The following is a 13,373-nucleotide window of genomic DNA, read 5'->3' on the forward strand; positions in this document are numbered from 1 at the left end:
CTCACCACTCCCTCCTCAAGGAATAAGAGGGGCTGGGGGCTTTTGAGAATTCATGGTCTCAGGAGGAACGTGGCAGTGTCCAAAATGAAGCCTAGGAGAGAGCTACCGAGGGAGGGAAAGGCCCAGCAACCTGCCACTGTCATTGGATCTTGCCACTCACTTCTCATAATCACCATCCTGCATCCGCAGGCAGAATGTCTCCAGAACGCGCCTCAGCTCCTGGGGCTGCACCAGGCCTGTGTTGTTGACATCCATGACCTGGAAGACTTTCCTGATGCTCCTCATGTTCCGGAAGATCTGCGGAAAAGAAGAGGGATTGGGAAAAGTCAAGAGGCCCGAGGCTAAAACCTCAAATGGCAACCAATGTGGAGAGGCTTTCTTTCTTTCTTTTCTTTTTTTTTTTTACTACTTCTTGTAAAATAAAATAAAATGTTTTCAAAGATTCACCACAGTACACATTGCACAATGACATCTTTGGAAGAAAAAAAAAAACAACGACGAAAGAACATTTTGCATATATTGAGAGTTTGCAAGGCAATTGTCTCAGTAAATGGTCTTAGTAAGTTTGTAAAAAAAAAAAAAAAAAAAAAAAAAAACTCTTTTTAATGTAAAGCAGTAAGTCTCATACACAATTCATTCCATTTTAAGGCTGTATGAAAAACTCTTTTCTGCTAATTGATGCTGAAAAACTAGTCCTGGCATAGCTGGACTTGTGTGATTTTTGCTTTTCATGGCCATATGCGAACTATTTTTACTGCGAGCTGGAAAATCTGACGGTCTATTTCAACCTCTCAATTTTTTAAAATTTTTTTATTTTTTTTTAAAGATACCACAGAAAAGTTTTACAACGATCTCTGAATTCTGCAATGAGTAGCCGTGTGAGATGTTTGGCAGGGTCCTTGAAAAAGATGCAAGGATGGGGAACTGGGTCTCTGTGCCAATTAGACTTCTATGGGGTCATTTGAGTGCTCAGAGCCCTGCCAGCAAGTGCTCCCATCCCACCATGCCCTGCCAGCAAGTGCTCCCGCCCCACCAAGTGCATCTTCAGATATAGTAACTGAGATCCAACAGGGCCTTACTGACTCAACAGCTCATGGCTAGACAACACGATACCATCTTTCAGCTGCAGCCTGTCTTTTCATGACCTTCCCCTGAAGGAAGGCTAGACACGCAAACACAGTTGTCACTAGAGGAGAAGAGCAACTGGGAGTAAGAGTCAGATATGGAGTGGGCAGAGGCATGGGCCTTCAAAGGAATATAAACACTTCTGGCTAGTGTGGTCTGGGAGGCTTCCTGTAGGAGGTGGCACTGAGCCAGCAGGAGTGACTGACTACAGAGGGCACTGCCAGGAAAGAGAGAGAAAGAAGAGAGAAGCCTGGTTCTAGAGGAGCTGATTCCATGGTCAGAGGAACAGATGCAGCCATGTCTAGCCTGGATTCTAAGGAACTTTAGCAAGCCTGGGAGTGGAGAGAAGCACTAGGCAGCAAGTGGGTTCCCCTTTCCTCAAGACTTTCTCCATAGGTTCCTAGGCTGGTGAAGCCTGGCCTATCCATATGACAGTCCCTCTTGCAGCCTCTCCAGGTCTCTTCAGTCTTTGGGCGCTCCTGAGTCAGGAGCTAGGTAGGGTGAGTGCTCTCCTGGAGCCACTTCCAGTCCTTGCCTCTGCCTCACCCTGGCCACTTGTCCTTCCACCCACTGCTTTACCCCTCGTGCTGTGGGTACCAGGGCCACATGAGTCCCCGTGTTTATGCCAACCACCCTTCTGACACCTGAACTCCCTTCCAGAAAACCACCGTTCTTACTCAAGCTTTGTGCTGTGCTAGTACCGACGGCCACTGACCCTGCAAAGCCAAGGTGTCTGTCCCTCTGCTTTCTAGATCACTCCCTCCAAAGCCCAAAGCCCACCAGCCTCTGTCCCTGGGTCCCCTGCTTACAGGTCGCTCTCCTCTGCGATCTCCTTACCTCTTCTTCCTCTGAGCACCCCTCAAATGTGTCATCCCCCCTTCTCCCTACACCTCCTCAACCCTGAATGAATCCTACCCATGGTCTACTCCAAAGTAAGTGTGTGTTGCAGGGGAGGGGGGGATACTTAAATGCAGGCGCTCACAAACCCAAGGATTACCAGATCCCCTAAATCTGGTACAGGCAGTTGTGAGCCGCCTAATATGGATGTTGGGAATCATCCTCCAGTCCCCTGCAAGAGTACTGCAGACTTTCATTGGCTGAGCCAGCTTTTCCGCCCCTTTCCTATGCCCCCACAGGAGGCCTGATGCACCTGGAGAGAAACGTGCTGGTGAGTGCGTCCTGTTCCCTTGACCCTGGCCCCTCATTCCACAGGACTGGGCACTGTATTCTGAGTCTTCTCTGCCATGGTAGTGTATACACACATACATGCACATGCACACATACCACACACACACACATGCACACACAACACATACACACCACACACAGATGCACACACACATACCACACATACATATCACACACACACACACACACACACACAACACATACACACCACACACAGATGCACACACACATACCACACATACATATCACACACACACACACACACACACAACACATACACACCACACACAGATGCACACACACATACCACACATACATATCACACACACACACACACACACACACACACACACTTGGGGTGGGAGAAAACATATGCATTCATGAACATACATATGCACCCATACCCACGACATTCAAATATCCATTTCACCTTTAACATTTTTGTTGACAGTGCTGGGGACAGAGCCCAGGAACTTGCATACACTAGGTGGTGTCCCCACTGAGTCACCTCCAAGCCTATTCCTATCTTTTTCCACTTCCCAGTCTTGAAGTCCTGCCCCACCTTGCCAAGCTGGCTGCTTGCTTTCTGGAGAGCACAGCTGAGTCCAGAGAACACCCAGCTGCCTGTGTGTCACCTGCCAGTGACCTCTCAGATTTCCCAGACTGGAACGGCTCTCCCTCCACCCTCCCACCTCAGGAATGGCAGATCCGCTGCCTTTTCTCTGGTCCTCACTCTAATCCAGCCCATCTGGATAGCCCCTCACACTTCCCTGATCTTCTACAAGCCTCCTCAGAAGGTCACAGGACCCTTTTTGTCCCAGCAGTCCCTCAGAACACATTAGCTACACTGCAGGAGATGCTCCCTGCTGGGCCTGGTCTAAGCGCTAAGTGGAATGTTCATGCTCGGGAAACATTTGCTGGAATAAGTGACTCGATCCTTCCTGGCTGCCTGAGGGAAAAAAGCCATATGCTAGGGAAGCCTTGTGGCCTGGCTGCACGGGTCTCCTCCACCTGACCAGAGCTCTGAGGGCTCTGTCCCAACTAAAAGATGTAGTCCTGGCATTTGCTTGGTGTTGATATGATGACAACCATCACAGGATCCCTAGCTGACAAGTGTGAAGTCACATGCTAAGGACCGTCTTCTAATAACCAGAGCACACAGGTGCCTCTGATCACATCCCAGGCTGGTACTGGAAACCAGACTAAGCCAGCACATCCCTGGGTCTAAAGATGGAACCCTAGATACCCACAGCAATTGCACCCAGGGGCCAGAGAAACTACAGTGCCCGCTCTGCCGCTAAGTCCTTGTCCACTTCTTCTGGGAACGTGGAGGAGGACAGGAGCGACACTCTGCTTTGCAGTCCCATGGCAACCCAGATGGGTCCTCTGCGTGGAGAGCCTCGAGCCGCAAACCTGGCACAGAGCTCTCGCCCACCAGAGGTACCTCTCCAAGTTCCTTATCACTTGTCAGACGCAAGTTTGGCAGCAGCCACAGAAGGGAGCTACAGATGGCGAGACTTCGCAGAGACATCAGAGCGAGGGTCCTGGTGAGGGGGACCGGTCGGTACAGGGTGGGAGAGAACAAGAAAGGAATGAGAAAGTAAGCGGCCAAGGGCCCAGCAACAATGACCAAGTCTATTCACCCTTCCCTGCTCCCACTGCCACCCCTAGCCTGCCATTGTGAGAGACTTCTCTGGTACTGGAATACTACCCTGGATAATCCCAGCCTCTCTCTCTCCTTCTTCCTCTGTCCCAGCTGTGAGCCCAGCCTTAGCCTTGCTTACAGTAGCAAGCCAGTACACACCTCTCCAGTTCTGGTGTTCTGTGCTAGCCAGGCCCCTCCCTGCCTTCACGCACGCCTCAGTCACACTGAGCCTGCTCAGAGGGGAGCCAGAGCACACCTTCAGCCTGTTTTGACCACTCCCCTTGTTTCTCTATTTACCCACTGACAGCCTGTGTCCCAGGCTTACCTCTTGTGTGGAATATGGCCCTGGTCTAGTCTAAAGTGATGTCCTGGGAGCTCAGAACTTCCTGGGCTGAACAGGCTGTAACTGTTGCCCAGAAAGCCCTTCCCTTGCCCTCTGCTCTCCAACGAGCAGGCTTTGCTTTTCTGTTGCCTTGGGAAAATATTCGGACCAAAAGCTACTTAAAGAGGAAAGGGTTTATCTCAGTCTCTATTTCCAGGTCCCAGTCCATCATTGAGGGAAGTCAGGGCAGGAACTGAAGCAGAACCACAGGGAAAAATGCTTACTGGCTTGCTCTCTGGATCATGCTCAGCTGCCTAGGGATGGTGCCGCCCACAGTGGACTGCGTCTTCCCATGTCAGTTATCAGCTAAGACGACTGCTCACAGACATAGCCACCGGCTGATCTGATTCAGACAATTCCTCCATTGAGGTTCCCTCTTCCCAAGTGGCTCTAGGTTGTGCCAAGTTAACAATTAAAAACTAACAAGGGATTTTAGGAAAAGGAATCAAACTTACAAAAAAAAAATGTATTTTTATTAGTTTAAGGAAAAACTAACAAGGGCAGTCTGGTACCTTCGCTCCAACTTTCCTAACCATCCTCCAGTTAGTCACTGTTCCCTGATACTGACCTTGGGTTACTCTGTTTGCCCCCCTTGGGAGAAGAAGGACCATGGCCACCCCCTGCCTGACTCGGTTCTGTTCTAGCCTTTCATAAGTCCCTGGAGTTCTTGGAGGAGGAGGGAGGAGGAGAAGGAGGAGGAGGTACAAATTACAAAAGCGGGGGTGCTGATCCTAGCTGCCCCATCCACACCCAGCATACTTCTCAGAAAGGAAGAGTGTAGACCTCATATCTGCCCCAACACTCACCTTCCTCTGGCTTACCTCTGTGCTGGCCTCCCTCCCTAATGGAAACCTAACTTCCATGTAGGTATGGGAGCCACTGCCCACCGCCCAGTTTGACATACCTGCAAGCTAAACTTGACTTTAGAATTTTTAGACAGTTGTGAGAAAATCAAAAGAAGAATCTTCATGCATGTCATGTGAAGTAACGTGAATTTCAAATTTCGGTATTCACAAACAGATGTGAAGGACTCAGCCATGTCCGTTCATTTCCATATTGCTGGGGCGGCTTTTCCCCACCAGGACCCAGGCAGCAGACAGGAAAGATCCTGGGAACACAAAGACCAGGTACTGTGCAGAGTAAGACCACTGGACACTCTGTTCTCCTTCCCACACCTCTCTTGCAGAGTAGTGAAGCTATTTTGGGGAAGATGCAGCTACAGAGAGTATAAAACATTTAAGCAGACAGCTGAAAGGCAAGTATGGTAGCGTTCCAGGGGCTGAGGCAGTGGAGTGCCACAAGTTTGAGATCAGCCTGGGGTATGTACTATCTTAAGAAAGAAAGAAAGAAAGAAAGAAAGAAAGAGAGAGAGAGGGAGGGAGGGAGGGAGGGAGGGAGGGAGGGAGGGAGGGAGGGGAGAGGGGAGAGGGGAGAGGGGAGGGGGGAGGAGAGGAGAGGAGAGGAGAGGAGAGGAGAGGAGAGGAGAGGAGAGGAGAGGAGAGGAGAGGAGAGGAGAGGAGAGGAGAGGAGAGGAGAACAGAGGAGAACAGAAGAGAACAGAAGAGAACAGAAGAGAAGAGAACAGAAGAGAAGAGAAGGGAAAGAAAGAAAAAAAAACAAAAAACAAAAACAGACAAACAAAAGACCAAGCAGTAATATTTTTGCCACTCTCGGGGGTCCACACCTGTAATCACAGTACTTGGAAGGTACAGCCAGGAGAGCCAGCATTTCATGGGCTATGAAGAAGAAAGACCCAAACATCACTAGTTACAACTTGAAGTCAAGAGTGTGGAAGGTAGATATCCACCTGTGAGGTTGTACCCAGATGCTATCCCCCACTGTTCCCTTCTCACCACTCATTGTCCCATCCCCTGGGAACAGACCTCTTCCCAGCTCCTCCTTAGCTCGCTGAGGCCTTTGCAAAGCAGCATGCAATCAATGGGCCTGAGTTTGTGCTGACCAATAATTTTTCCCCCAAAGGAACAGAATTTAAAGTGCCATATCCTATAAAGCACTTAGATGACTTTTAAGCAGTCAAAGGAGCTGTGGTGGGAACTGCTGATCAGGGTGAAAGGCTCAAGACAAGGTGCTAAGTGACCAAGTAGCATGCTCTCACATTAAGGAACAGAAACCGTCTGGTCTGGACCAGTAAGACACTGTTCAACCCCCCCCCCCCCCATCTAACACAGCAGAAGCCTAGAGGAGAAGAAAGGTTGGAGCGGATGAATGGTGGCTGGTGTGTGAGTTACTTGTCTCGAGGCTACAATAAAACGTCTGACAAACAATGCAGGGAAGGAAATGCTTATTCTGAGCCACAGTGGAAGGTGAGGAAAGTGTGAGGATGCTGGTCACACTGTACCTCTGAGAAGCAGGAGGGCATGAATGTTGGTGATTGGCTGTCTCCTTTCCATTCAGTCCAGGACCCCAGTCCACCGGATGATGCTGCCCACAGTCAAGGTCTTCCTGCCTCATTAATCTAATCCAGACAGGAGCTCATAGGCAGGCAGGCCCATAGGTTATTCCCCAGGTGATACCAGATCCTGTAACGCGCATAACCAATAGTAACCACTAGAGATAGTCAAGGGGGTGGGTAGTGGCTATGTAGGCATAGAGGCGGACAGATTGGTGGGTAATGGCTGGCTGGCTGGACAGATAAATGATGGCTGGGTGGTAGCTGGGGTATGTAGGCATATAGTGTGTAAGTGGATGGATTGGTGGATAATGGTTGGCTGGCTAGACAGATGAATTACAGATAGATGGTGAAGTGGGTAAATAGGTGGATAGGTGGCTAATTGGCTGGCTGGATAGATGTATGGGTAATGGATAGATATGTAGATATATTAATAGAGGAATCTATTGGTGAAGGGACTGATAGGTAAATCTGACTATATGTATGTATTACATATGGATATATAGGTATATAGGTGAATAATTGGTTAGATTAATGGATTGTGGCTAAATTAATAGATAATGGCTGTTTAGTTAGCTGTTGGACAGATGATGGATAAGTGGAGGATGGATGACAGATGAGTGTATGGGTAGGCGGATGGACAGATGGACTGGTAGCTGGGACGATGGACAATGGCTGACTATATGTATGTATGTGTGCATGTATGTATGTTTGTATGTGCATGTATGTATATACGTATGTATTATGGCTTAGGTAGGTAGATAGGTGAACAGATGGATTTGTGGGTAGATTAATAGTGGCTAGCTGCCTGGCTGGCTGGCTGGCTGATGGATGGGTGTGTGGGTGGAATGACAGGTAATGGCTGGCTGACTAGATAAATGGAGGATGGATGGATGATATACAGGCAAGTGGATGTACTGGTGGATAATGGTTGGCTGGCTGGCTGACTGGCCAGATGGATGGATGAGTGAATGGGTGGGTGATGGGCAGGTGATTGAGACACACATAAGGTATAATCTGGGTGATCTAAGGGGATCTTGGAGAGGTGTGTGGCAGACAGGCGTTTTACTTCCATTACGGGGATCTGCCCAGCATCCTCTGGTAGAGGAACTGAGGGAAGGTCTGGAAGAGGGGCCCAGTAATGCAATCTGTCTCCCTGGTGTGGACGGTATGTGCACACCTGAAGTCTCTGGGTTGAGCAGACACCAGGAAAGGTGGCAATCTGTGCTGTGCTGCTCCTCTGGGACTGCAGGTCACATGAGGGTACCAAGCATCAGGGGCATATAGGGTACACCACCAGGCATGGGAGGTGAGGAGGTCAGAGAGGACAGGATTAGGCACCCACACTATTTTGAGGCTCCCCAAACAAGACCTGAGAACACGAGGAACACATGTGAGAGACAGGACAGGCAGAAGCCAGCCCAGGAGGGCATCCTGAGCTGCTATGTGACCGAGACCTCTAACTCCAGGGCCTGCACTGGCCTGGCTTTTGCCTCCATGTGATCCTGCCAAAGGCATCCCTCAGTGACAGAAAGGGGAGCTCTGTGTGGGCCTGCAGAGCAGCGTGAGGAGGAAAATCCAACTGCTTCCTATTTGTCCCCCACTGAGCTGCGACAGTTCCATAAACTGCCTGCAGTGGATGCGTTATTACTCGTTATTACTCTGCGGGGCTTTGTTCCAAATGCTTTGTACACAGTATGAGCTCTGGGAAGAAAAGCCGCAAGCCCAAATAAATACGGCCACCCAGACTTTAGTGTGTGTGAGTGTATGAGTATGAGTGTGTGTGTGTGAGAGAGAGAGAGACAGAGAGACAGAGAGAGAGAGACAGAGAGAGACACACACAGAGAGAGAGAGAGAGAGAGAGAGAGAGAGAGAGAGAGTGACAGACAGACAGACAGAGAAGAGGTATGGAGAGGCCAGAGGACACCTCAAAGTGTCACTACGCAGGAGCCATTCATTTTGGACTTTGAGAAAGGGCCTCTCACTGGCCTGGGACTAGCAGGCCCATGAGCCTGAAGGATCCACCTATCTCTGCTTGGCCAGGACTGGGTCTACACGCACATATCATCCAACCTAGCTGTAAGCACCCAGACTTTCAGGGGCAGAGAACAGAAACTTTGCTTTCTGAAGCCTCGACTCACTCTACCAGCCTGGTTATGAGGAGGCCATTCTAGAACAACACTGGAGACTACTGAATCCTTCCCAGCTCTCTGACCTCCTGGCCAACAGGTCCCTCTGCTGGAGACACCTCCTCCTGCCTAGCTCTGACAGAAGGGGGTCAAGAACTGCATACAAAGAAGCACGGAGGCACACACACACACACATACACACACACACTCATAAGCATGGGCGTGAGGGGACAGCCTGCAGTCTGAGCCCCACAGCAGGGAGCTGCTACTACCCCAATCTTGGCTCTCTGCAGAGTGCAAGAGAGTGCTCAGCAGCCACTGCTGTCTGTCTGCCACCTTTCTGTCACCGCCACCAAACTCGTTTCAAATTGAACAAGTGAACATTTTGAAATGAGACTCCACTCCACCCCACCCCCCCCCCCAACAAAAAAAAAGGATGCCTCTCACAATAAACACATCAATGCTCATTTTCCTTATTATTCTACTTTTGGCTATTTTGTATAAAATCTTTAATTAAAGTTTTTCTTTGAAATTGTCATTATCAACCCAGAAGAAAGGACGGGGGAAGAAAGAAACAACACAGCTGTGCAGCTATGAAGCGCTACTCGGGGCGAAATGAACTGGAACGGAGTAGGCGCTTGACTGTTATGTTCGGAGTTTTGGCTCCACGTTCTCAGCCACGCAGTCTGACTTGTCACTTTATATGGGTTCCATCTGTTTACACTCTGAGGAGTATTGGCTTCCCACCGTGAACATTTCCTATTTACCAGCTGGTAGAGATGAGCCAAACCAGATAGGAAAAAATTAGACCGCATTCAGAGCCTCATAAACACAGACTCTCGACTCAGGGACGTGCGCGCGGGGGAGCAGCGGCCGGCCAGGCATCGCTCACCTCTAACAAAGCCCTCCTCTCTCCCTGCCTGTCTGCCTGAGTCCCTGGGCTCTGCTCACTCTGGCGATCACTCCCTCCTCCCTCCTCCCTCCTCCCTCCTTCCTCCCCCCACCCCCTCGCCCCACCCCCCACCGTGGGCCCAACACGTTGCATACCCTGATTCTACCCAAACTGAACAAGCTTACATAAAAAGACATCTGAATGGGATCCACGGAAATGGAGAAAAGAGAGCAGACAAAAAGAGAAACGCAAATCAACGAAACCCAGAAGTTGCAGCTCCTCAGATGGAACAAAGACCTGGTTCTGGGTGTCCCCATAGAGGTATAAGGAGGGAGGCTGGAGGCCATGCACTCTGCAGCCACGCACAGAGCCTGCACTTCATCTCCATTGCTAAGGCATTCACCCAAGACGATGGCTTGGAAGACCCATGACAAGAAGCCCACGCCTGTCTACCGAGGGACTCCAGGGTGCCAGGTCCCCAGGAAACATTCCCCCTTTCTCTTCTCTTTCTCTTCCTTCTCCTTCTTTTAAAAGGTTGTTGCTGTTGTTTTTGTTGTTGTTGATGATGATGATGTTAAAACACAGTCTCATTATGTAACCCTTGGCAGGCTTGTAAGTTGTAATAGAGACCTGACCTTGAACTAACAGCAATCCCCCTGTCTCTGCCTCCTGAGCCCTGGCATTAAAAGCAAGCACCACTATGCCTGGTTTCCTTTCTCACCATGCCTACATTTAGGGTAGTATCTCTACCCAGGCAGAGAACCCCAGCTCATTCAGGACACAGCTTCACAGCATGGCAGACTGGGCTGCCACCATACTGGCATCCACTCTTGGCAGCGTGTCATTGGAGAAGGCTCTGCTCAGAAGCAAGCAAGCACACCCAAGGGGGCTCTCGGGAAAAGTTTGCTGATGGGGCCAGCACTGGGTGCTGCCAAGACTTGAGCCAGTCTAACGTCCTGAATATGAGAAGTTCTGAATCCTGTCAAGAACAGACAAGGACAAGCCCTGTCACCTCCCCCAGCATGTCCAAGCAGTTCCTCTGCCTGCCAGCTCCTGGGCAGCACACAGAAAGCAAGAGTGATGCCCAGGCAATGCCTGGGTCTCTGCAGTGATGTTTGTGTCTCTGGAGAAATGCCTGGGTCTCTACAGTGATGCCTGGGTCTCTGCAGTGATGCTTGAGTCTCTGGAGAGATGCCTGGATCTCTGCAGTGATACCTATGTCTCTGCAGAGATGCCTGGGTCTCTATGGTGATGTTGGGTATATACAGAGATGCCTGGGTCTCTGCAGTGATGTTGGGTCTCTGCAGAGATGCCTGAGTCTTTGCAGAGATGCCTGGATCTCTGCAGTGATTCCTGGGTCTCTACAGTGATGTTGAGTCTCTGCAGTGATTCCTGGGTCTCTGCAGTGATGTTGGGTCTCTGCAGAGATGCCTGAGTCTATACAGTGATGTTGGGTCTCTGCAGAGATGCCTGGGTCTCTGCAGAGATGCCTGGGTCTCTGGAATGATGTTGGGTCTCTGCAGTGATGTTGGGTCTCTGTAGCAGTTTCTTGAGCTGCACCTTGCCAATGTCACCATGAACTCATAAGACTCAGACAAACCTCCGTGAAGAAAGAAAATATGGCAGACTCAGGGGACTGAGCCATGGACCAGGTAAGAGCTAGTCATGGGGGATGAAGGGCAGGAAAGGCATGGTGGGGCCCTGTATCTAGCATAGGGAGCTGGATGGACAAGATGAAGGACATGGAGAATGGTGTAGAATAGCTGGTGCATGATCCTAGGTTCACCCAGGGCACACTGGGCTGGGAATGCCTTTGTCGTCTCCCTTTAGCCCCATGGATACTTTTTTTCTAGATAAATGTTCCAGGTAACGTCTCCAAACCACAGTCTTCCTTGCTACCTTCTTCCTGTTTGTTCAGGCTGAGGAGCCTGTGGTAAGTAGAGGGTCATGGAGTCTTACTCTTCTTCAGGCCAGGCACCCAGTGGTAGTGGTCTTTTTCCCTCTGGCAAACCCACAAAACCCACTGTCCTTGTCCCCAGGCTAGCTTTCACATACCAACAGACACTGCTTTATTCAAAACTAAATCTTATTCAAGCTGATGTGGTGACCAGCGGGGGGGGGGGGGGGGGACAGAATAATACCCCTCATCAAGGAAATTTCTCTTTGCAAAGGACACTTCAGAAAGCCAGAACCAATCAAAATGCAGAGTTGTGGAGCCCAGTTCTAATTGACATATCCACAGAGCAATTCCTGCACCCAAGGCTCAGGGACATTATGGAAGAGGGGGCAGGAGGAGTGTAAGGGCCAGAGGACTGGAGAGTTTGCTGTGAGACTGTGTCTCCTTGGAAGGTCAGATGCTACACCCATAAAGTTTCACCAACATGATTGCCTGGACACAAGCCAAACAAGGATGACTCCAATAAACTTGCTCATGTCGACAGGGAAAGCTCACAAGGCTACACCCCAGACAAGCAAGCATAGGCAACAAAGGAAGGAATGCTGAGAACAGGGGACATAGTCTTCCTCTGGGAGAAGCATACCTGCTGGTTATCCATAGCAAATGGTCAGCCCTGAAAACATACACACACACATGTAACATTATACAGATGGAGCAAATTGTACTTATGCATTTGGAAATCTAAGTATATGTATATATGTATATGTGTATATGTGTGTATGTGTATATGTGTGTATGTGTATATGTGTATATGTGTATATTTGTATGTATATGTATAATGTGTATGTATTGTGTGTGTATATGTATGTATGTATGTATGTATGAATGAATGATTAATGAATAAAGAGGCCATGAATTTGAAAGAGAGCCAGAGAAGGTTTGGGGAAGGACATGAGAGAAATGTAGTTATATTATGATCTCAAAAACAAACAAACAAAACAGACCAGCATCCTCTATCAGGGCTGTTCTTGCATCGACTTCATGTATCTGGGGGATAAGGATTGAGTCATAGTGTCACATTACTGGTCACTGCCTGGTCCCCATACACCAGCACACACTGAGTCAATACAGCCTGGTGAGAAAATGTGGCTGTCAGCTTCAAAGTCCTCCTCATAGGCATCCCAATTCCAGTTGATCACCCGAGAGGTTCCCCTTAATACCACACACAGCTACATCTACGCCTTCACACCTCTCCCTGCAGGGCCATGCCCCCATAAGACCTTCAACACAGTCCCACATTAGGGCTTACATCTGGCCTTCAACTACTTTTCCCCTAGCCTTGATTTTGAAGCAGACCTGCCCCATCTGCCTGAGATCACAGGCTGCCTCAGAACAGCCACAGTTTTATCTTCTCTCCTCCCAACCATGTCTCCACAATGCCCCAAAGCAGTCTCCTGGGCCATCTTGTCCCCAAAGGAGCTACCCATGTCCACACTGACTCCTGTCTGCTTTCCTCATCAGTTGTCCCTACCCACTCTGAGCGATGCAACCTGGTCTCCATAACCGTAGCATCTAGTCAGCATTTGCTGGCCATGTGTCAGGTGCCAGGTACAGAGGCACCTGATGTGGTGAAGGCGCCACAGCCGTGAGACATATGTCCATTCACAAACAAACCCTTGTCAGAAGGTCGAGTGTTGAAGGCATG

General features: G+C 49.6%; 1 protein-coding gene across 8 annotated transcripts in view; it reads right to left on the bottom strand.

Annotated features, from left to right (window-relative positions):
• The window catches only part of Efcab6 (EF-hand calcium binding domain 6), a 208,314-nt gene that overhangs the window by 121,950 nt on the left and 72,991 nt on the right, over nt 1-13,373 (bottom strand). For all 8 annotated transcript variants that reach the window (XM_006521531.2, XM_017316792.2, NM_029946.4 and 5 more), the window contains one exon: nt 161-297. In XM_006521531.2, the coding sequence (XP_006521594.2) occupies nt 161-297 (137 nt within the window). The remainder of the gene's footprint in view (nt 1-160; nt 298-13,373) is intronic.

This window comes from Mus musculus, chromosome 15 (genome assembly GCF_000001635.26).
Source record: "Mus musculus strain C57BL/6J chromosome 15, GRCm38.p6 C57BL/6J".
NCBI classification, from domain to species: domain Eukaryota; kingdom Metazoa; phylum Chordata; class Mammalia; order Rodentia; family Muridae; genus Mus; species Mus musculus.